This window comes from Phycodurus eques, chromosome 3, assembly GCF_024500275.1.
Source record: "Phycodurus eques isolate BA_2022a chromosome 3, UOR_Pequ_1.1, whole genome shotgun sequence".
Lineage (NCBI taxonomy): Eukaryota > Metazoa > Chordata > Actinopteri > Syngnathiformes > Syngnathidae > Phycodurus > Phycodurus eques.
Genome location: NC_084527.1, coordinates 21,373,734 through 21,395,781, shown reverse-complemented (window position 1 = coordinate 21,395,781; position 22,048 = coordinate 21,373,734). Strand labels below are relative to the sequence as shown.

General features: G+C 44.3%; 3 protein-coding genes across 5 annotated transcripts in view; 1 reads left to right on the top strand and 2 right to left on the bottom strand.

Moving 5' to 3' along the window:
- snx2 (sorting nexin 2) overlaps positions 1 to 2,015 on the bottom strand; it is a 29,983-nt gene extending 27,968 nt beyond the window's left edge. Inside the window, exon 1 of the mRNA XM_061672552.1 lies at positions 1,795 to 2,015. Coding sequence (XP_061528536.1) covers positions 1,795 to 1,896 — 102 coding nt within the window. The 5' untranslated portion in view covers positions 1,897 to 2,015. The remainder of the gene's footprint in view (positions 1 to 1,794) is intronic.
- Positions 2,016 to 2,081: 66 nt separating this feature from the next.
- Positions 2,082 to 19,187, top strand: rnf214 (ring finger protein 214). Its single transcript, XM_061672560.1, has 6 exons — positions 2,082 to 2,527; positions 6,605 to 6,852; positions 6,963 to 7,096; positions 9,621 to 9,849; positions 13,751 to 13,945; positions 14,148 to 19,187. The coding sequence occupies exons 1-6, from the start codon at positions 2,467 to 2,469 to the stop codon at positions 14,775 to 14,777; spliced, it is 1,497 nt and encodes a 498-aa protein (XP_061528544.1). The 5' UTR covers positions 2,082 to 2,466; the 3' UTR covers positions 14,778 to 19,187.
- Positions 18,195 to 22,048, bottom strand: part of sncaip (synuclein, alpha interacting protein) — a 16,786-nt gene continuing 12,932 nt past the window's right edge. For all 3 annotated transcript variants that reach the window (XM_061672462.1, XM_061672461.1, XM_061672463.1), the window contains one exon: positions 18,195 to 20,575. In XM_061672462.1, the coding sequence (XP_061528446.1) occupies positions 19,795 to 20,575 (781 nt within the window). In that variant the 3' untranslated portion in view covers positions 18,195 to 19,794. The remainder of the gene's footprint in view (positions 20,576 to 22,048) is intronic.

Below are 22,048 nucleotides of genomic sequence, written 5' to 3'. Positions count from 1 at the left end.
CAGGAAGACAATTATGAGCAGGAAAGAATTCCAAGTGCTGATGGCACAAAAAAGTGAAACAAAGGAGTGAACTGTCAATCTAAACCAGTGTTTCCCAACCTTTATTGACCGGACAGAAATGTCACAAAACACAGCTATAGTAGTATCGTATAGTATGGTTTGTCATCTAGTGGAAGGGCATTTAAGTGTTCTGCCTGTCAATATACATTGCGGACATAGATAGATGATCAAAAATACATTGTTTGTAGTCAACTTGGTTAAATTAGGCTAGGTTAAAGACTGATGATCTCGTGTGACACACGAATCACCCACAGTGATCTAAACGACTAAAACAATACGGAAAATTGCTACAACTTTGGGTAAAACATCACAAATCACATATAAGTGAACATGTGCTTTGTGGTTTATTACACATTCTGAAGGCTAAATCATGCAGACAAATTCAGTGGTCCATGTTTATCTATTTAACACTCATTGGCAAGACTCCGGCGGCTGACTGGTTAGCACATCTGCCTCACAATTCTGAGGACCGGGGTTCAAATCCTGGCCCCGCCTGTGTGGAGTTTGCATGTTCTCCCCGTGCCTGCATGGGTTTTCTCCGGGTACTCTTGTTTGCTCCCACATCCCAAAAACATGCATAGTAGGTTAGTTGAAGACTCTAAATTGCCCGTAGGTGTGAATGTGTGTGCGAATGGTTGTTTGTTTATATGTGCCCTGTGATTGGCTGACGAGCATTTCAGGGTGTACCCCGCCTCTCGCCCAAAGATAGCTGTGATAGGCTCCAGCACGCCCACGACCCTCATGAGGATAAGCGGTGCAGAAAATGGATGAATGGCAAGACTCCACTATCTAAGATCTCTGCTCACCAATGCAAACCACCACCCGCACTCTCCTTTCTAGCAGTCGATCGTCTTTTCTGCCCCAGACAACCGGAACACTCTACAACAAATAAAAAGTCACCTCACTCATACTGTACGTATTCGCTGCAGCTGTTATTAACCTTTTATTCATCATATCGCTGGTGTCGGGCGAATCCTCGCATCCTCATGTTCTGGTAATTCTCATGTTGAGCCATTAACATTGTATCTTCAAAGAGTGCAAGCCATTTTTAACACTTTGGATTGATCAATATTTTGTAAAAATAACATACCCATGTGGGGACAGACCAATAGTATTGATTTGTGAACAAAAATGAAATTGACCAAATTTCGACATAGGCTTTGGAACAACGCCACCAAATATGTACAATATATGATGCAATGTAATATATTATGTAACTACCTAACTAGATCACATTGTGCAGTTTGTTATATATGCATTTGCTTTTACTTTGCGTTGTTTTACTCTACTGTCTGCAGCCAGGTCGGCATTGTAAATGACAATATGTTCTCAATTGCCTTACCTGGATAAATAGAGCTTAAATAAATACATCTTCCCATTTTTACTGGAGAATATCGCCCAAAAGCCAAGCATGAGAGAGGACTTTCCAATTTCACCCACGCCCCATCTTCACCTGCGTGACTGTCACCTGACGCACGGGCACGCGTATGTGCACACACCTGTCGTATCCTGTTTATTCGCGTAAAAACAGGACACCCTCGGCGGCTTCCGTCGTCACGTTTATCTCACCTTCCTTCATTTAACAATTTTTACAACTGATTTGTTTAGAGAGGCACAAAAATAAATAGCGTCGTCGCCTGCCAAAGTTCGTTTAAAAAAAAAAAAAAAAAAAAGTATCTTAAAGGCTCTCCTCCGTCCGCTGCTAGCTTGATGCCCAGCCCATCCCTCTCTCACCTCGCGAGGGCCGCCCGCCAGCTCCGGGAACAGGTCCTCAGCGTCCTCCACCTCCTGAAAGTCACTGTGGTTCGGCGGAGGGTCCCTGGCTGTGGCCGCCATTGCCTACGTATGTGGTTGCCGGAATTGCTCGGAGCTAACTAAACTCGCACTTAGAATGATACCTAACTGGTATAGCCAGCAGCTAACCTACTCCGCGAGTCGGCGGCGGAGTGAGTGACAAGAGGGAGGGAGGGGCGGGGCGGATGATGTGGCCATGTGACAGGAAGTCATGTGTCTAACAGGGAAGAGCCAAAAGAGAGAAGTGTAAAAACGTTAAACTCTTTGAAGACGAAAAGGCAATTACGATCCGTTTCAATTTTAAACTACAATGACTTTGATAATCGTCTTAATTTAATTACATTTCAGGTTTATACACACACCTGATTTAAGATTTTTTAAATCAAATTATCATAAAGTAGTGAGAAATTGTGGATAATAGACGATCTTCGTGTGCGAGTTCGTCACATTAGTGTGGCTACAGTAACTAGTCAGTGCGACTGTTCTTGGACGTTTACTTCCACAGCGTTATTAAAGAAGCGATACGTTCAAGTTTGTCGTAGTTAACCAACAGGTTGGCTAAAACCCAACCGGTTCAGAAAGGCAGATTATTTCTGTTTTCGCTCTGTTAGCATGTATGCTAACACGGAAACGGTCGAGGAGCCAGTGTTGTTTGATAACGAAACCACAGAAGGTAACGTGAGCACCCGTTTCATATAAATGTGTTTCCAAAACGTATAATAATCCACAGTCCTCAGAACTGTGAGGCAGACGCTCTAACCAGTCGGCCTATACAATATATATTGAGAGTATATACTTTTTGTGATTATTGTGTACTATGTAAGACCATACAGCTCTGGAAAAAAACATTGAGACCACTGCAAAATGATCAGTTTTTCTGATTTTACTATTTATAGGTATGTGTTTGAGTAAAATAAAATACAAAATAGTTTCATTCTTTATAGTACTTCCCTTTCTCCCAAATTCCATGTAAAACTAGAGCTGCAAGCAGCTATAAATCTTGCATCCCAGCCCCTACTGGCACTTTGGGGTATTGGCACATTGGGGTAGGTGGCAATATGACAAAAGAGCAAATACGTGGTTGTAGATGTTTTCTGGCCTGAGCTGTCATCAAAAGCAATATAAAACGTAATAACGGATATATATAAAATAGAAGCGGCTGCACAAAAATGGAGGACGGGCTGCAAATGGCCCCCGGTCTGTAGGTTGGACACCAGTGCTGTTGTAGAAGTGCAAAGCCGTGTCAAAGCTTATAGTGCGTAAAGGTGTGCCACACAAAAATGGAGGACAAAACTAAAGTCACTGCAACAGCCGTACAAGAATGGAGGATGGCCCGCAAATGGCCCCTGGTTTGTAGGTTGGCCAACACTGCTACAAATGGCCCCGGACCGTAGGTTAGGTATTAGTGTAGTGTTATACTACATAAGGTATCATATAGTAGTATGCATACATACTTCGTACTATGTACATACTACATAAGCGGCAAAAAAACTGTAACAGCGGCCGCACGAAAATGGAGGATGGGCTGCAAATGGCCCCTGGGTTGTAGGTTGGATACCACTGCTGTGGGAGAAGTGCAAAGTCTCGTCACAGGTTATATTGGGTAAATGAGGGCCGCATAAAAAATGGAGGATGGCCCGCAAATGACCTCCAACCCAATCCAATCCATCTCTGCTGGAGGACAAGTGCAAAAGTATAACCCATGCAAATGTTGGGAAAAAAAAGGTCCACAGCTGTACATTGAAGAGGTCATAGGTCACTTCCTGTTGGGTTTAGAATATGGGTTGTAATTAAATTATTGTTCATGTCGGGGTGCTACACGTGTCTGAGTTTTCGTCGGCCTAGGTGTAATGTAGCGCAAATAGGTCTTTGATGAACTGTAAGCATGTGCTGTTTTGTGGCGACAGCAGAAAAGCTAAGGTTGAAGAGCCGCCCCCATCACATAGTATGTCGGGGGAAAAAAGTTTTTCATAATTTTTAATGAGATGGTACTGACCAAGTTTGAAGTCAATCGTATGAAACCTGTAGGACAAGTTTGCACTCACACTTGACTCGTAGAGGCTTTAGGTTCACTCGGAGACTCTTCTGCTGGATGCGCTCATGGTGTAGCTGGGGTTTTACCTTGGAGAAAAGCATGGTGATGGGTAGTTGTCTTTGTTTTTTCTTTTGCTTCAAAATTCCCATGTACAAGGACATAACCCCTCTTCTTACACGGAGTTACCACACGTTTCGCTTCCTTATTGAAGCAGTTTTGCGGATGTTTGCTTCCTCTTTCTTGATGTACCGCACTGCAGATTGATTCACGCCATAATGGCCTGCCACAGGTGCATAACTTCTGTCCTCTTTGGTCATATCTAAAAGTTTCACTTTTTCGCCGATTGGTCATCTTCTTCTTCTTCCTCTTGGGCGCCCCGGAGGAAGCTTTCGCAGGGGGCACAGCGCTTAGGCGGCATTGTAAGGGCTGAACTAATCAAAAAAAAGATGCGCAGCCAATCAGCTCACGGGATAAATCCATTCGTGCTCTCATTGGTCGATGTTGCACCGGAACCAATCACGCTCCTTGTATGAGTGCCTGTGGCATGTACAGTACAGTAGAGGCATGTACAAAGCCTCTGAGTCAACTCATCTCTTTGTTTGGCATGCAGGGAAACCTTCTCTCTTGCGCATCAACATGAAACAACGCGTCTTTCCGCAATATGGCTGCTGATATGGCTGTATTTTGATTTTTGATGAATATTTTGGAAAAGCACTGAAGCCGCAAAGCGTGAAGTGGCGAGGGAACACTGTAATTACAATTTTGTAGATGTCGGGGTGCTACACGTCTGCCAAGTTTGGTAGGTGTAGGTGTGACGTACCATGAATAGCTCTTTGATGAACTTTAAGTATGGCATCTTCAAACGTGCTTAAAAAGGTCAAACTGTACATTTATGAGGTCACAGCTCACTTTCTGTTGGGTTTGGTATATCCGTGTTTTTGAAGTTTTTGTACGTCAGGGGTCGATACAAGTGTGAGCCGAACACTGGATGTCACTGGCTAAATGCCAACGCTAAGCTGAGCTCGAGGAGTTAGTGATGGGATGATGATGATACCTCAAGGAGTGTATTGACACACTACACAAACTGTGTTGGCACTGTATTGACACTGTGTTGTACCTTCAATAGTGACCCCTGCAGTAGTTCTAAAATCATTGCAGGTAAACAAAATGAAACTAGGATGGGGAAAGCTTACATGCTGCAAACCCAACATCAACGTCCTTTACTTAAAATATGATCTCATCATTGTATAATTTCATTAACCGTATTTTTCACGACCAAGTGCGCCTCACTTAAAAGTCGTAAATTTTCTCCAAAATGGATGCGGTAACTTGTAACGCGGCGCGCCTTATGTGTGCACCGAGTTCCAACATCTATAAATGTTGTGTGATGATCGCTCCGCTTGACTGACTGGCAGCATTCCATGCCGACACGCTGCTTTTCCAGAGAAAAAGCGGACGTGGCTGAGGACAGCATGCCGACGTAAAGGAGAAAGGGTGCGCGTGAAGGAGGACGCTAAAGGCACGCCCCCAGTAGGTATATAGCGCCGGTCAAGCCAGCCTCCACTCGTAAAGTAGCAATCAAGCCAGCCGCCCCTAATTTTGTTCATACTAGGCATTACGGTAATAAATCGCCAACTCGCGGCGAAATCCACTTTCAAAATAAAAGCTCCCCAATAATACGGACGTCAATGCTCTTCGGTTAAGGAATGCAACCAGCAAAGTTAATTTGAATCTTGAGATGCATTAAAAAATGTAGTTTATTAGTTTTCGGAGACTTTTATTTTGAAATACAATATCAGATCTACATCAAACCTCTTTTAGTGGAGTCCTTGGTGGTCTGTCACACAGATCTGGATTTGTCTTGCGATACCAATGGGATTATGTAGGCCGGTTTTGGCTCAGTAGGTAGGACAGGTTCGAATCCCTGCTAAGGCTGTCCGATGTCGAAGTGTCCTTGGGCAATACACTGAAACCTAATTTGCTCCCAGTGGGCCTGGCAGCGCCTCGCATGGCAGCAGTCGCCCATTGGTTTATGAATGTGTGTGTGAATGTGAGGCTTTGTAAAGCGCTTTGGGCACTGTGATGATGTAGATAAAGTGCTATATAAGTGCAGTCCATTTACCATTTATTTTTCCTAAGATATCAAATAAACTAATTTTTTTTTAATGTATCTCAAGATTCAAATTGACTTTGCTGGTTGGATTCCTTAACCGAAGCGCACTGACGTCTGTATTATTGGGAAGCTTTTATTTTGAAGGTGGCTTTCGCCGCGAGACTGACTCAAACCTGGCGTGTTTGATGGAGAACTTGCCCAGCTGTTAATTTTGGATACAGAACATGAGGATTTTGATGGATTTGTGGATGAGGATTGATAAAAAAATATCATAAAAATCGTAACACAAGCTTAGCTTGCAGTTTAAACTGTGCTTCGTAAGAGTGTCTCTTCGTAGGTGCCATTTTCGGGGGTCCGATGTTGTTTTGCACAATGTACACCCCGACGCTATATACCTACTGGGGACGTGGCTTTCGCGTCCTCCTTCACGCACCCTTCCCCCTTTACATCCTCAGCCACGTCCGCTTTTCCTCTGTATAATCTGCGTGTCAGCAGGAAATGCTCAGTCAAGCGGTCAAAAAAAAAAAAAGTCAAGCGGAGCGCTCATCACACAACAACATTTATAGAACACACACAACACATGCATGCCTCACGCTTGACAGACATCATCAGGCATGAGAAGTCGGTGCAGACGGACACTGTGGCATTGGATGCCATCACAACAGCTGACGGCGACGTCAACACAGCAGCAGCCTGGGAGGAGCAGCTAGCGGCCATGTTGGAGCATGGTGACGCCCTAGCGGAGGAGCACAACAGCCTTCTCAAGCAGTGGCAGGATGAGGACGCCGAGCGACAAAAAGACACAAGTCAGATGCAGAAGAAGAAAGCCGACACCACACTGCAGCATCAGGTCAGTGGCTAAATGCTACATGCTAACAAACAGCACTGGGTGTCACTGGCTAAAATGCTACATGCTAACTCCACGTAAACACTGACAGCCTAAACACTTTGTTGGTGAAGGTTCTGCTGGAGAAGCTGGACTCGCTACGAGTGAAGCTGCAGCTCAACAACTCCAACAACACGCGCAAGAACTTTCTAGCCAAGAAACAGGAAGCCAGCGCAGAGAAATGCCGTAAAGAGGATGATAGGAACAGGTGCGTGCTAAGATAGCTAACTGCTCGTCTCCTAACATAAGGTAAATACTGGGAGTCAAACAGCGTAATGCTCATGCAGGCTAAACGCTTACATAAGCTAAACACTGGGAATCACTGGGTAAATGTTAAATACTAACATGGTAACACTCTTAGTCAAAGGCTAAATGCTATCACAAGAGAAAAACTGATATCACTTGTTGAATGCTACAGTTATGTAGCAAAATAAAACTGCAAGTACACATACAGTTGTGCTCATAAGTTTACATGCCCTGGCAGAATTTATGATTTCTTTGCCATTTTCAGAGAATATGAATGACATCCAACAACCTTCTCTTTGGTCTTCCTCTCGCTCTCTTGCCTGGCAGCTCCATCCTCAACATCCTTCTACCAATATATTCACTATCGCGCCTCTGGATGTCTGCTCTCTCTAACTTTGTCTCCAAGACATCTATCCTTGGCTGTCCTTCTGATGAGCTCATTTCTAATTTTATCCAACCTGGTCACTCCAAGAGTGAACCTCAACATCTTAATTTCCGCCACCTCCAGCTCTGCTTCCTGTTGTCTCTTCAGTGCCACTGTCTCTAATCTGTAAATCATAGCTGGCCTCACCACTGTCTGATAAACTTTGCCCTTCATCCTAGCAGAGACTCTTCTGTCACATAACACACCTGACACCTTCCTCCACCCGTTCCAACCTGCTTGGACCCGTTTCTTCAACCATTGCGCTGGACTGTTGACCCCAAGTATTTAAAGTCATCCACCCTTGCTATCTCTTCTCCCTGTAACCACACTCTTCCCCCTCACCCCCTGTCATTCATGCACATATATTCTGTCTTACTTTGGCTAATCTTCATTCCGCTTCGCCTTCATTTAATGCCTTTCTAACTTCCCCCTTACTAATCATTACCCCTTCCTGGTCCACCACACGTTTCTCCTCTCCTCTTCCTTCTCTCTCATTTTCCTCATTCATCAACTCCTCAAAGTATTCTCTCCACCTATCCAGCACACTACCGGAAACAGTCAATGCATTTCTATCTCTATTCTTAACACTTTAACACAATACTGGGGCATAACTGGCTAATTGATAGCAAAAAACTGCGAGTCGCTGGCTAAATGGTAACACCTGCTAAATACTAGGCTTTACACGATCAGGATTTTTGGATCACCGATCAGCGAGTTTAAAAAAACGATAACCGATCACCGATCCGATCACAAGATGGAGGAATGTGTCTATTTAAATGACCTGTTCATTTACTGTATATACTTGTGTACTAATAATTGCTAAACAAATTATATTTACAATAAATAATGTAACTTTGTTCCTTTATTTATGCCAGTGAGGCATAGTGACAGACAGAACAAATTAATGGTCTTCTATTAGATGGCAGGAAGTAAAGGTATCCACTTTTTGTGACATTTTTGTTTGTTGGTTGATTTTTCAATTGTAAAATATGTTCTTTGATTCCATAAAGGTTGGAAATCAGTGCTCTAGTCAGATCATGTATTCTAATCAGTCAGGTCAAACCGACATTACAAAATGCAGAAATAATGGGTGGTAACTTACTGTAATTAAATTACTTCACCCACACCGAAATTTTAGAGCACGATTCGACAGAACGGCGGCATGTTTACGTCCAACCGTTCGTGTTACCAATAGCTTGCACCTAACATTTTATTGCCTGCTTCTGAGCTGTATCGTATTAAAGGTAAGTGAGCATACCTCAAGCAAGCCTTAAATGAACGTCCTCTCCTGTCCTGCGCACCGGTCACAACCAACACACGTTTTTTACCCATTTTGCCCTTATGATACCGTCGGCGGCTCAACTCTTGTTGTCGTCGCCACGGTAACTAGTGTATCCAGTCACATTTGAGTTGACAAGATAAAGCCCAATGATTGTAAAAAACGCGATGCTGTGGTATCGGAATACAAGATTTTGTTGCAGTAGTCTGACAGTGCAACCGTGAAAGAGCAAATTTATCTTCTAGTCTAATCCGGGCATTACGTGTTGCCTGTCTCAGACGTGTTGTCTGTCCCACACCGCCGATGTTTTTTTTTTTTATATAACTTCATTGACCGTCAGATATTTACCGTACTACATCAAAAGACACGCGACAGGGCTAAAAATAAACTAGGTTTTGGATTCAAATATACTGTGCAAGCGGCGACGCGGAGTAAATGTCTTTTGCGGTCATTGATCGGATCGGCGAATTATGACATTAAAGCCGATCAGCGTAATATGCTAAATATCGCCCGATACCGATCGGCCCGATAAAATCGTTGTAAAGTCTACTAAATACTACATGCAAACATTAGCTTAACACAGGCTAAATGCTAACACAAGCTGAATACTTGGAATAAATTGCTAAATGCTAACAATAGATTGGGTGTCATTGGCTAAATGCTAACAAAAGACTGGGAGTCACTGTGTACACACTAGTGAACTACCTGCTGGGCACTAACAATGACGAACCGTTTGCCATGGTGGCAAGACGAGTAACAGTGTATGACTTCGCTGCCCAACAGGCTGTCGAAGGATCTGGAGGAGATCGCCGCTAAGCTATCGGCGCTAACGCAGGAAAAGCACAACGAGGAGCGACGTTGGCAGGAGGAGAAGGACGAGCTGATGAAGGAAATGGACAGAGTTAGCCAGGAGGTCAAGGACACAGAGAGCCTTGTCCTCCAAGACCAGATCAACGCTGTGGAGGCGCAGAGAGACTTCGCCATGGAGCGCATTCAGGCCTGGTTCACAAAGGTACCATGCAGTGGAAGACCATCCCTGGCTAAATGGTAACATAGGGAAGATACTGCCTAAAAGCTACATGCCAAATTACTGTATGTTAAACACAGCTGGCTAACATAAGCTAAAGACTAGTAGTACAGTGTAAATTCTAACAAGCTAAAGAAAGATTGGGAGCCAATAGCTAAATGCTAACAAGTTAAATATTGGGAGGTACTGGCTAAATGATTTAAAAACTCCAACAAACAGAGGTAGTCGTACAGACTATATGTTAATTCCAGCTAAACACTGGGAGTCACAAGCTAAATGCTGACACATGCTAAACACTGGAAGTCATTGGCTAAAATTTACATGGTAACATACGTTAAACACTGGAAGCCATACAGGCTAAAAACTAACATAAACTAAAGACTAGGAGTCACTGTGTAAATGCTAACAGGTTAAAGACTGGGACCCAATACCTAATGTAACAAGCTAAACACTAGGAGTTACTGGCTAAATGCTAACAAGCGAAATATTGTGAACCACTAGGTAAATGCTAACAAGGTATCTATTGGAAGGGACTAACTAAATGATTTAAAAACTCCATGAAAACAGTGGAGGTACAGTATCGTTAACCCCCGCATATTTGCGAGTCGGGACTTGCTGATTCGTAGATTAAAAACAAATAAATAAAAAAATGCTATCATGAATGGAAAATACCTATGACATGATAACGTTAGCATAATCGTGATTGTCTAACTCTTTAAGCAATGATTATTTGAACGGTTATGGTGGAAAAACACATCTGGACAGATATAACAAAACTCACTGGCATATATTCTTCATCCTCTACAAAAAATTACTAATTTTACAGTTTACAATTTAGCTTGAGTAGTTTGTTTCGCTGCAAGACTTATACAGACTTATACAATACAGCCTCGCAGTGGCCAAATTGGGCACACTATAAGGGGGAGCACACTGAATTGGACTTCTTAATGCTTTATATTATGTTTAATTGTGTTATTACGCGGCGGCGCGGTGGTCGACTGGTTAGAGGGTCTGCCTCACAGTTCTGAGGACTGGGTTTCAATCCCCGCCCCCGTCTGTTTGGAGTTTGCATGTTCTCCCCGTGTATGTGTGGGTTTTCTCCGGGCACTCTGGTTTCCTCCCACATCCCAAAAACATGCATGGTAGGTTGATTGAAGACTCTAAATTGCCCGTAGGTGTGAATGTGAGTGCGAATGGTTGTTTGTTTATATGTGCCCTGCAATTGGCTGGCAACCAGTTCAGGGTGTACCCCGCCTGCTGCCCGATGATAGCTGGGATGGGCTCCAGAACTCCCGTGACCCTTGTGAGGATAAGCGGCTCAGAAAATGGATGGATGGATGGATGTGTTATTACGCTGTGTTTTATAAAATGCCATTTTTCCTTATTAAAAAAAAAACAAAACACCAAATTATGTTTTTTTGTGGGGTGGAGGACAAAAACTATTAAAAATCATGCATGCAAATCAGTCGCCTTTCAGTGAAATTTGGCGTTTTGAACTCAAAATAAGCCATTTCCGTGAATCGTACACATCCGATGAGTTTTTCTGAGGGGGGGGTCGACTGTTTCATACTCCTTCAGCGCTGGCAGCTAGATCCATTCCACACATCCACCATCCACACACAGATGCAACCGTGGCGGACTAATATGCTGCCACATCGGCCTGAGGTTCAGCCTGTGCGCTCGGGACCGGATTTGGATACATCACAGGCGTTGACGAGACCAGAAAAAAGACTTCCGCCGCTTCTGCTGTTAAGGAGTAATGGTACTTTTACTCCATTACAATGATCTAAATGTCGCTACTTTTATTGATCAATTATTGCTTATTTATCAACTATTTCGTGAGTGAGACTAAGACTTAAGACGTCTGCATTGGCGCTGTTTGCTCCAATTCAGTTTAAGCGCTACTGACGTTTAAGTCAAGTTCACCAATCAAACGATAGAAGAAAGTCACGTGACCTCACACGTCTTCTATTGGGCTTCCCAGCCATCGGTATTAAAACTAGATGAGCCAGCCCGGCTGATCGTCGTGCATATGTGGCGACTATATTGGGATGGTCGTCGTTACCATGAAGGCAACGGCGCGCAACTTGTCGTGTTTACAGTTAGACGAACAAAAACAACAGCTTGCATGTATTGTAGTATTTGTCTGGCGGTGTCTGCCCAAATGTGGATATTTCAGCTCACTTATAACTTGAGAAAACACCGTTCAGTAAATTGCAGATGTTTTGTTGTAGTTTTGTCTGTGCATACACACACAGCAACATCAGAATTTGCATTTTATTTTGTAATTTGTTTTTTTATTGATATTAAACAAGTCAGAAGTTACTCACTACATACTTAGTACTTGAGTAATTTCACTGTGTACTTTTTACTCTTCAGTAATTTTTTGCAGGACTACCTTTTACTCTTACTTGAGTCACATTATTGTCAAGTAACAATATTTTTACTTGAGTACAATAAATATTTGGATACTCTACCCACCTCTGGATCGGACATCCTCTATTACTACTCTTACGTTTAAGCAACATTTTTTCTCATCAGATCAGACAGTGATGTATTTGTTGCACTGGTATTTTGTATTTTCGCGTTGCTGTGCTACGGGTCGTGGCCCCGATTGCGGAACCGCTAGTACATCTTGTATTAATTAGGAAACACGCCTATATTTATCTTACTAGTTTACAGATGTTAAAGTTAAATGTATTAAGCGACGGAGTGATGTTAGGGATTATGTCACAACACAGAATGAACTAACTTCAAATTTAGCAATGGCCAATAAACACAGAAAGATATTGTATTTAATATTTTCTTGGTGGATGCATTTGGGATGAGCCTTTGAAGTTAGTGATAGTGAAAAATGAAGTGAAACAGACAATGATTGTAGTCAGTTTTTTTCCAGAATGAGAGCGCTTAAAGAGGCGGATGCTATTCATGTCGCACAGCTTGAAGTAGGCATCAGATGGAGATGGGACAGGCTCAAGTTGGAGGCCAAAACAAAAAAGCAAAGAAATTAGGCAAATTTAATTTTAATTCTAAATTTGTACATCAACATGTACTTGAGCGGTGTAAATAAATGTTTTTCTGTGTGAAGAAATATTTTAAAATTTTGCCTTATTGTATTTTTTTGTCACCTTTTTCATCCCTTTTGATGTTTGCATGTCTGAAAAATGCTCTATATAAACACCTCAATCGGAATTAATCGGACAAATACGAATTAAATTAAATTTGGATTCAAAGGGGAAAATTCCTTTTGCCAAACCGATCAGAAGTAAACTTTGTCATGTAAACCGTGAACCAGAAAGGTGTTTGATTGCGCTCTGTCTTGATGTAATGCATGGTGACGTCATCATTTACATGACGGCGTCTTACCAGAGCTGGTCTGCGATGATGTTTTTAACTATTTGTAACTTGTTTTTGTCAAGCTTTTGCTTTAATAAAAGTATAAAAACAACTGTGCTAAATAGACAACTGTCATCCATCTTGATAAATGACGTGACGTTTCCATCAATCTGCGCTTTTCACACCGCTGTTCTGATTAAATGTAGCGCACATTTATACACCCCATCGAAATAGATCGTCACATGTCAACCGTTAACCTGAGAGCTTCGAACGGAATGATTTCAATCAGAATCACAAAAATGTCTGCATATAAACTCTGCAAATGGCTAAATGCGAAAGGCTTACAGTAGCTAAACACTTGGAGTAACTACATGCTAACATACGTTAAATAATGGGAGCCATACAGGTTCAATGTTGACCTCAGCTAAACAACAGAAGTCAATGGGTAAATGCTACATGCTAACAGTAACTAAACACTGGATGTGAGACAGCCAAAATACAGGGAGTTAATAGCTAAATGCTATAAGTGGTATATGTTAACATGTTTCAGATGGCCGAGTACATGTCACTGCGGCCCGCCAATCACCAGGAGAAAGCTAGCTGGACCACTAAGGAGGCGGCCGTGCGCAGGAACCAGGAGGAGCTGGAGAGGCGCTTCCAGAAGGTCCTGGCACAGCTGCAGAAAGGACGCGAGTTAGAGTCCCTGCCACTCATCAACGTGCCCACACTTCCACACATACCCACGGTACCCCCACGCACACTTCATGGACTGCAGCCAATCCAGCTGATATACTACGGTGGCTGATTAGCTTCGGGTATATGTGATGGATATACAGAAGCACGCGCACACACACACACACACACACACACGAATGGCTGCAGACACATGCTCAAACACACATACTCACTCACACACATTAACACTTTTGATGTTTTTTGTCCTGCAGGCCGAGCTAATGTTCAGACAGATGATGACATCGGTACTTCCTGGGGCGCCGCCACCCCATCAAGTGATCCTCGACCGCATGCCACCGCCCCCTCAGCCCTACCTACACTACTATGTGCCGCCCCCGCTCAACCTGCAGCGCCACCCACCACCCCCTCCCTATGCCAGAGAGACCCTGCCTGGCAGCCACCCCCCGACGCCGCTCGCCTACCCGGTCGTTCCGTCCCCGCCGGCCGCTGCACCTTCCAACACACTAGACAAGGTCCTAGACAAGCTGGGGGTGAGCTTCCCACAATGCACCAGGGCGGACCTGACAAATCTGCTGCAGCAGGTGAAGAGCGCCCGTGGGACCACGGCAGGGATGTCTGTGGAGCAGGTGGGCGACCAGGTGGGCCTGGCGCTGGCGCAGGCACAGGGTCACACGCGCAGGCCGCCGCCGCCCGCCCAAGCTGCCGGGCCCCGCAAGCTATGCCTGATGTGCCAGAAGGCCGTGGACACCGAGAGCCGTCACCCGTTCCCCTGCGCCCATGCCATCCACAAGGACTGTATCTGCGTTTGGATCCAGTCCAGCAGCAACAACACGTGCCCCTTCTGTCCCGCTAGGTTAGGTGAGAGCGTTAATGGTAGTTAGTATAGCATCTAAAATATTACTCGTTTTTTTGTAATTGTTTAAATCAGAAGATTAATTTTGACGATGAACCATTGAAACCATCTTTCCCAGCTAACAATGTCTTTGTGTTGGTTTAATAGCTAAGCTAACGTGAGCTTATGCTGCTATTTCCTCAGCTGGGTACCAGGCCTCAGTTAACAGAGGCGCCATTAACTAACTAGTGCAAATCCTGTTAGCATTGAGTCTGTGGGGTTCCCAAAGTTTAGCTTGTGTTGGCAATTACCTTGTGTGACTCCCAAATGTTTAGCTTACGTTAGCATTTTGCCAGAAAAACCCAGTGTAAAGCTTATGTTAGCATTTAGCTTGTGTTTTCTTAGCATATATCATCTAGCCTCTGATTCCCAGTGTTGATCTTATGTTAGCATTCAGCCAGGGAAGCCTTGTGTTTCGCTCATGTTAGAATTTGCGTTGAGTTTTTTTTAGCATGTATCACCTAGCCTATGTGAGTCCCAGTGTTTTGCGAGTTAGCATTAACGTGGGGTTCACAGTGTTTAACTTGGTTGGTTTAATACCGAAGGTAACGTGAGCTTATGGCCTCAGTTAACAGAGGCGCCATTAACTAACTAGTGCAAATCTTATGTTAGCATCTAGTCTGTGGGGTTCCCAAAGTTTAGCTTATGTTGGCATTTAGCACGGGAAACCCAGTGTTTACCCTATGTTAACATTTAACTGGTATGGCCAAATTTTAGCTCATGTTAACATTTAGCCAGTGACTCCCAGTGTTAAGCTTATGTTATCAATTTGCATCTAGCCTTTGTGATTTCCAATGTTTAACAGATGTTAGCTTTTTGCTGAGGTCACCATCTAGCTTTTGTCATTACCTTTGTTAGCATTTAGCTTGTGGGGCTCCTGAATCTTTAGCTTATGTTAGCATTTGGCATGGGAAACAGTGTTTACCTTATGTTAACATTTAATAGGTGTGGAATGGACCACTTTTAGCTTATGTTAGCATTTAGCCAAGGACTCCCAGTGTTAAGGTCATATTAGCATGTATAATTTAGCCACTGATTCCACTCAGTTTTTAGCCAATGTTAGCATTTTGCCAAATGACGACATGTATGATTTTGTGTTTGTAAACGCAGTTTATGCGCAAAAATCATTTTAATATAAGGTAGACCTTCTGACATTTTCCACTAACTTAACACCGTCTCCGGGTCATGGCGGTCGATGTGGGGAGAGCGAGTGTAGCTTAGCGTAGCTTAGCTGCATCCCGTGGGAGCGGCGGACAAACACGCTAACAAGGTATTCTCATGCTCTTGCCGTCAACCGCAATCGACCGCGTGACGCGACAACCCACAATCCCCGAACAGACACACACAGACACACAAAAACACGCTTGGACGCTGCCCCCTGCTGGTAACTGGTGGCCATTTTGCGTTTCGTTAATGACTTTCTGAAAGGTTGTTTTGATTAGCATCCATCATGACTGTGGTTGCATCAATTAATGCTGTTGACGGCGGAGGACGAGGGGGCGCCCACACCCCCATCCCTCTCATGCCACTGCCCCCCCCCCCCCCCCCCCCCCCCCCTTTGGCATTAAAGTCCTGTCATCCCAGCTCTGCCCCCCAGCACAGAGCTGTCAATTAAATGTGATTGACTGGCTAACAGCAGCACATAAATACAGAAAAACAACAGACGGGGAAATCTATATGTGCCCCCCATCCCTCGTCTACCCGCCCCACCCGCCTGTCAAACAAAGTCCCGCCCCCTCGCTGAACATCCAACCAATTAGCAGTACTCGAGTCTCCGACCTCAAAACCTAGTGTTGTCCAATTAACAAGCTGCAATTTAGTACCTGAGTTAACTCCCGTTAGCGTCTAGCATTTGTAGCTACCACTGCTTAGCATGTTAGCACTAAGCCTGTGTGCCTTTAAGTGTTTAGTGTGTTAGCATTTAGCGCAATGGTTCTCAAACTTTTTAGATGAAGAATCACCTAAAAAAAAATAAAAAAATACTTAGCTCTCAAAGTACCACCGTAATGACCAACATTAAAATACAGTAGCGTAGTAGGCCCAAGTGTTTATTAAAAAACAAGACAGTTCTTTATTCCAAAAAAGTATATTTCATATCATAAGCCCCTGTAGCATTACGCAGTTTTTTGATTGATTGATGTTTATTTAAAATAAAATGAAAGTAGGAACATTTAGAGCATTAACACACAGGAAAATAAAAACTGCTAAAATGGATTAAAATCTATTGCATGTAAAAGTTAAATAAAAATTTTACCTAAATGTGTAAAAACAGGCAGCATGGTGGTCAACTGGTTAGAGCGTCTACCTCGCAGTTCTTAGGACCGGGGTTCAATCGCCGGCCCTCCTGTGTGGAGTTTGCATGTTCTCCCCGTGCCTGCGTGGTTTCCTCCCACATCCCAAAAAAAATGCATGAATTGGAGACACTAAATTGCCCGTAGGTGTGAAAGTGAGTGCGAATGGTTGTTTGTTTGTATGTGCCCTGCGATTGGCTGGCAACCAGTTCAGGGTGTACCCCGCCTCCTGCCCGATGATAGCTGGGATAGGCTCCAGCAGCACGCGACCCTAGTGAGGAAAAGCGGCTCAGAAAATGGATGGACGGATGGATGTGTAAAAACAATCAGTTCTTAAAAATGTAAATGTAGGTGTACTAAAAATTTAAATACAACTGAAGAACTGTATTGGCAGTGATTATTTTGCGTACCACCAGAAAGAGCCTGCGTAGCACTAGTTGTATTAGTATCACACTGACAATCACTGGTTTAGCCTCTGTGGCTCCTGCTTCGTTTTGCGTGTTTCAGCTTGTTGGATTCGTCCCTGTGGCTCCCAATGTTTCGCTTATGTTAGCATTTGGCTAGAGATTCGTAGTGTTTAGCTTGCTAGCATTTAGGCAGTGATACGGAGTGCTTTAGCTTATGTTAACAGCCTATAGGACTCCCAATGCTTAGTTTATGTTAGCGTTTAGCCTGTGGTTAGCCACATTAGCATGTTGTTGGTATCACGCTGTCAAGCGAGCAGCTTGTCACATTAGCATGCTGTTGGTTCTGGATTAACAGTAGCATGTCAGTATTATACTGTCAGGCTCGCAGCTAGCCACCATAGCATATTGGTATGTTTCAAGGTAAGATATTTCTCTCTTTAGCATGTTTGTAATCCGTTTACAGTCTAGCAACTAGCCACATTAGCATGGCAGACAAGGCCTTATTGACGTTGCTGTCGTGCTGTGATGAGTCGTCATTGTCATCCTTTAGATGCGGGCTAACGATTAGTGAGCTAGGCCCTGCTGTGGATCAGCAAGTGAAAACTGAACTGATGCTTTCACCATCACGCTTCTTTAAAGGCGTCAAAAAAGATCCACTTAGCAGGCTCAATTGATTATGTCTGCCTGGCAAATTGGCCTTTAATGCACCCCCCCCCCCCCCCCCCCCCCCCCCCCCCAGGTGGGTGCCGCCCTAATGGTGCCCTCCATCACACGCGAATATGAAACGTGACAATTAGCCAAATGAGCTTTAGCAGGAGGGGACAAAACACAACATGCTAGTTTTCGACATCGACACCTGTGGGGGCACAATGGCGAGACGGGCTGGCGCGCAAGTCAAAGTGATAAATTCAACCTCATCGATTGGACAGCACGAGAGACCATTTATCTAGTTAAAGGCTGCACACTAACAGGAGCTAAAAACTGGCAGTCACTGGCTAAATGCTAACCCAAAAACAAGGAAGCACACAGGCTATATGCTAAGACAAGATCAACAGCAGATATTACGACTATAAAAAGTACGCCAGCGTGCTCTAGCAGCCCTACTAACAGACGTACCTACGTGATGGCCATGTTGGGGAGGTCGACATTCCTCTCAAAGGCAATTCATGGACATTGAAAGTAAGTCATAACTTGCTCATTACTCAACCGATTTTCATGTTTACTTTTTTTGTCATTGTCAAAGCGTGTCCTATCAATAAAGAACATTTGAAAGAAAGGGGGGGGGAAAAGCCCCCAAAATATTTGTACCTGTTAAAGGTTTCCCCCACTTCCCTTGCAGTATTTGTACCGCATTGTACACAACTGTACGCAGCACAGTGTATCGGCATCCTTGGTCTTTTGGTAATCTTGCTGTCCACACACATGTAATGCACTCTAAAGGATTGTGTTGTATCTACCTATTCATATCTATGATAAACAGTCACTGATTAAATGCTAACTTAAACAGTGGGACTGAGTCACACAAGCTAAGAACTAACAAGCATGATACCAACAAAATGCTAATGTGGCTAGCTGCTAGCCTGGTTGCATGATAGTGTGAAACATTGATCTGCAATTAAAGAGCAAAAGTCACACAAGAAATACAAGTAAACCTTTGTTTTGGTTAATAAAAAAAGTGCTAACATTTGTTGCGTTACTTCAGCTCATTTGTCTCATTTTTTTTCCCCTCATCTTGATGAAAAAAAAAATGCGTGACATGTTCATTTTGTCATATGACCACGAAGATTTTAGCATCGGCGGCGCTAACTCACGCGTGCGTCAAAGCGTCAAATCAGATTGCTCCAATGTCATGACAACCACTGCAGGGCGCACATTTGACCACTGGCTTCGGCTTGGTGTAATGGATTTGGTGACATAATCGCTTAGTTGGTGGGTTCTCTCCCTTGTGGACTGGAGGCTGTGATGCAAGTGTGGTCAGCTTGGAGACATATCGAGACAGCCTTGTTTAAATAAAGTTGTGTGAAAAAATACTTAGTCCTTTAAAAAAAAAAAAATGACGTCATGAATAAAGTGAAACAACCTAGTTTAAATATTAAAAAAAACAGGCGACATCATGGATAGTGTTGCTATTGTAGTGATAGAACATATGACAGCCTCATTTGACGACAGTTTGGTTTAAAGTTGTTTTAAGATCCTGAATAGTGTTGCCATAACGACAAATCATGTGACAGCGTGCTTTAAACGACAAATCGTGACAGCGTGCTTTAAATAGTTGTTTAAAAAGGTGATGCCATGAATAAAGTTGTGTTCACACATGAGTGCTTCTGTTCTTGTTCTTGAGCTGGTTGTGTGTTGTGTTGTGCGTGTTGTTGTTGTTGTTTGCGTTTCCGCTGAGCGTCTCCATGATGGACCTGAGTGCCCCGAAGGGCCTCTTGGCCTCTGAGCTTCCTGTGGACGTAGCCTCCTTGGTGGTGGGCGGAGCCCTGATAGGCTCCGCCTCTTGGTGCAAGTGCTCATTGAAGGTGACCCTGAGCTTGAGGCTGTGCGCTGTCTTCCTGCGCGACGACGGTGACTTGAGGGCGCTCTTGGGGCTGGTGGCTGCCGCCTTGGGGGGGGGGCTGGCAGCGGCGTCCGTGTCGCCCGTGGCGTCCACGGCCTCCGAGGGGGTGAAGGCCACGCCGTTGACCGGTTTGGAGATAGGCTTCCTGTCGGCCAAGGGGAGTTGCTTCCTCATCACCAGGTGGAGGTGCTTAGAGGCGGGTTCCTCATCATTGATTGGCAGGTGTGTGGGCCTATCTGGTCTCGGGGGGGCGTCGGAATCCGATTCACTGAGTGAGCGTTGCATCATCTGCTTCAGACGCGCCAGCTTCTGCTCGCGCTTCTCCGCCGATGCCCCCGTGCCGCTACGCCGGACGCCCTCCCGGCTTGGACCCCCCGCGGCCGCCGCCCCGGCACCCCCAGCCCTTGACGCTTCGCAAGGATCTTTTTGCAGCCCCGCCTCCTGGCGCACGAGCCAATCGCCATCCACAGAAGTGCCCTCCACGCTTAACATCATCTCAGGCCATGCCTCGATGCCAGATGGATGAGAGCTGTGGATGAGACACACAAAACACTCTATAAAACACAACCACACACGACACTGTGTGTAAATGTACAGTGCATCTTGAAAGTATTCAACAAATTTGGAAAAAAATTCCCCCCAAAATTTGGAAGTTCTGTGAATACTTTTCGGATGGACTGTGCAGGTATGTCCACGTGAGTGCATGTGTGTTGAGTATGAGAGAGCATGTAAATGTGTGTTTGAGTGTAAATATGCATGTGTGAATGTGTATAAGAGAATGTGTGCATGTATGTGTGTGTAAATGTACAGTGGGTACGGAAAGTATGCAGACCCCTTTAAATTTTTCCCTCTTTATATTGCAGCCATTTCCTAAAATCCTCAATGTACACACACCCATATTGACAGAAAAAAACTGAATTGTTAAAATTTTTGCAGATTTATTAAAAAAGAAAAACTGAAATATCACAAAGCCATAAGTATTCAGACCCTTTGCTCAGTATTTAGTAGAAGCCCCCTTTTGAGCTAATACAGCCATGAGTCTTTTTGGGAAAGAAGCAACCAGTTTTTCACACCTGGATTTGGGGATCCTCTGCCATTCCTCCTTGCAGATCCTCTCCAGTTCTGTCAGGTTGGATGGTGAACGTTGGGGGGCAGCCATTTTCAGGTCTCTCCAGAGATGCTCAATTGGGTTTAAGTCAGGGCTCTGGCTGGGCCATTCAAGAACAGTCACTGAGTTGTTCTGAAGCCACTCCTTCGTTATTTGAGCCATGTGCTTAGGGTCATTGTCTTTTTTTTAAGGTGAACCTTCAGCCCAGTCTGAGGTTCTGAGCACTCTGGAGAAGGTTTTCGTCCAGGATATCCCTGTACTTGAACGCATTCATCTTTCCTTCGATTGCAACCAGTCTCCCTGTCCCTGCAGCTGAAAAACACACCCACAGCATGATGCTGCCACCACCATGCTTCACAGTTGGGACTGTATTGGGCAGGTGATGAGCAGTGCCTGGTTTTCTCCACACATACCGCTTAGAATTAAGGCCAAAAAGTTCTGTCTTGGTCTCATAGACCAGAGAATCTTATTTCTCACCATCTTGGAGTCCTTCAGGTGTTTTTTTTTTTAGCAAACTCCATGTGGGCTTTCATGTGTCTTACACTGAGGAGAGGCATTCCGTCGGGCCACTTTGCCATAAAGCCCCGACTGGTGGAGGGCTGCAGTGATGGGTGACTTTCTAGAACTTTCTCCCTTCTCCCGACTGCATCTCTGGCGCTCAGCCACTGTGATCTTTGGGTTCTTCTTTACCTTTACCATGGCTCTTCTTCCCCGATTGCTCAATTTGGCCTGACTGCCAGCTCTTGGAAGGGTTCTGGTCGTCCCAAATGTCTTCCATTCAAGGATTATGGAGGCCACTGTGCTCTTAGGAACCTTAAGTGCAGCAGAAATATTTTTTTGTAACCTTGGCACAATTCTGTCCCTGAGCTCTTCAGGCAGTTCCTTTGACCACTT